This window comes from Macrosteles quadrilineatus, unplaced genomic scaffold (assembly GCF_028750875.1).
Source record: "Macrosteles quadrilineatus isolate MER2022 unplaced genomic scaffold, UCM_ALF_1.0 Scaffold_1__1_contigs__length_201487025, whole genome shotgun sequence".
Taxonomy (NCBI): Eukaryota; Metazoa; Arthropoda; class Insecta; order Hemiptera; family Cicadellidae; genus Macrosteles; species Macrosteles quadrilineatus.
Window position 1 is genome coordinate 185,246,350 of NW_026542594.1, and position 2,160 is coordinate 185,248,509.

The 2,160-nt window shown below is 38.8% G+C and overlaps 1 protein-coding gene across 1 annotated transcript; it reads left to right on the forward strand.

Moving 5' to 3' along the window:
• Positions 1 to 1,020: 1,020 nt before the first annotated feature.
• On the forward strand, positions 1,021 to 1,413 carry LOC129003228 (ATP-dependent DNA helicase PIF6-like). Its single transcript, XM_054431524.1, has one exon. It carries the CDS (start codon positions 1,021 to 1,023, stop codon positions 1,411 to 1,413), a length of 393 nt encoding a protein of 130 aa, XP_054287499.1.
• Positions 1,414 to 2,160: the final 747 nt, after the last annotated feature.

Below are 2,160 nucleotides of genomic sequence, written 5' to 3' on the forward strand. Positions count from 1 at the left end.
AACGATCATTCTAATAATGTGTTATCGCCTAATGAGGGTCAACAGAAAATACTGGACCACCTAGCACAGCAACTAGCGAATGAATCAAGTGAAAAGCTTACACTCGTGCAAGGGGGGGCTGGAACCGGAAAGTCATTTATTATAAATAAAATGGTACATATGATTGAATCCCTGCATGGTAGCTCAAGTGTTATTTTGATGGCGCCAACAGGTGTGGCTGCCAATAATATAAACGGACAAACAATACACAACGCACTACATATAGTCCAAACACGAGGTGGTACTGTTTCCGATCTTACAGGTAAGGCGGAGCGCCAATTACAGGAAGATTTCCGTACTGTCAAAGTAATTATTTGCGATGAGATGTCAATGGTTGGCACTCGAATGCTCTCCATGATAGACAAACGTCTGCGTCAAGCATTCACTAATCGTCAAGAATTACCTTTTGGTGGTTGTATTGTCTACTTTTTTGGTGATTTCAACCAGTTGCCACCAGTTCTGGATCGCACATTACTAGCTCCAGCAGACCCAAGAAACGTTTCTTCAATTGAAGGAAGATTTCTTTTTGAGCAGTTCAAAACAGTATTTGAGTTGAAGCAGGTGATGCGTCAAATTGGAGATGATCAGAACTGTTTCAGAGAAACTTTAAAGCGTATGGCTCTAGGCCAATTAACTCTATCTGACTATGAATTGCTTAAAACACGATTTTCATCAAACAACGTTGCTACAGTAAAAAGTTTCACAAGCGCAATTCGAATAAAAGCAAGGAAAGACGCCGTACATCAATACAATCAACTCATGTTACGGTCTTCAAACAAGCCTGTTGCTTTAATAAAAGCAAAACATAACAACTTAACAGCATGTGGTGCATCAGAGGATGAAGCCCAAGGACTACAAGCAACTCTGCAGCTATCTCAAGGTTGTCGCGTAATACTACGCCAAAACATCTGGACCTCCCAAGGCTTGTGCAACGGCAGTCTGGGGAATGTTGTTGATATTGTCTATGGACCTAATAGATCGATGGACGACTTTCCAATTTGTATTTTGGTCCATTTTGATGGATACGAAGGTCCAACTTTTAATGGCTCTCTTCCGATATTACCACTCACTGTTGGATACCGAAAAAACAACGTGTCCTGTACAAGAAGACAGTTTCCCTTGCAAGTTGTCTATGGTATTACTGCCCATAAGGCTCAGGGAATGACAGTTGACAAAGCAGTAGTTGACATTGGTACGACAGAGTTTGCCCTGGGTCTTACGTATGTTGCAATGTCACGGGTTCGGTCCATCGAAGGACTTATAATTGAACCAGGCTTTTCTCAAGACCGCCTTCTCAAGTGTATCAACAATAATGCGGGTTGGGAAACTAAACGTAGAGAACTGGCACGTCTGCGTTCACTTATACACCAATGAACACTATTATTATTCTTATTATTTCATTATTACTTATTACTCTGCAAAATTCCTATAAATTGATTTGATTTGATTTGAGTTCATGTATTTTTAACTGTGTGAATGTTTTCTTAACTTGTATTATGTAAATAAATGTTTTAAAAACTTAATATATATTAAATTAAAACTAATTATGACGTAAACAATAAATTTGTCGTTACATTTTTCAAAATTATTGATTAATGTGCTTGCTCCGCTCAATATTGCAAGCAGACAACTGCATTGTACTCCTAGTTGACATTTTAAATTTCAATTTTGAAGTTGCAAAAATACTAATAATTAAATTTAAATCTATACTATTATAAAAAAGAGGTGGTGTCTGTGGGTGTGTATGGGAAAAGTAAACGCGAAAACTACTGGTCGGATCGGGCTGAAATTTGGCATGATGATAGCTCACATTCCCGATTAACATATAGGCATATTTTTATCCCAAAAATCCTTTCGGGCTCCGCCCCAGTGGCTCTGGAGTTTCCCATGTTAACCTTATGAGAAATGAAATTATTGAATCTTAACAGCTGTTTCAATTAAACAAGTTGGTTCTGTTCTGTGATGTTCAATAGCATTAAAGTTACAAGGATTACCAACAGGGTGCAGCACTAGCACTATTATTTCTTTTACATTTATGACAACAGCAAAAGGTGAGTGAGCGTAGCGAACGAACTTCAACCTGGAGGCGAGTGAGCGTAGCGAACGAGCTAACCTGAAGGC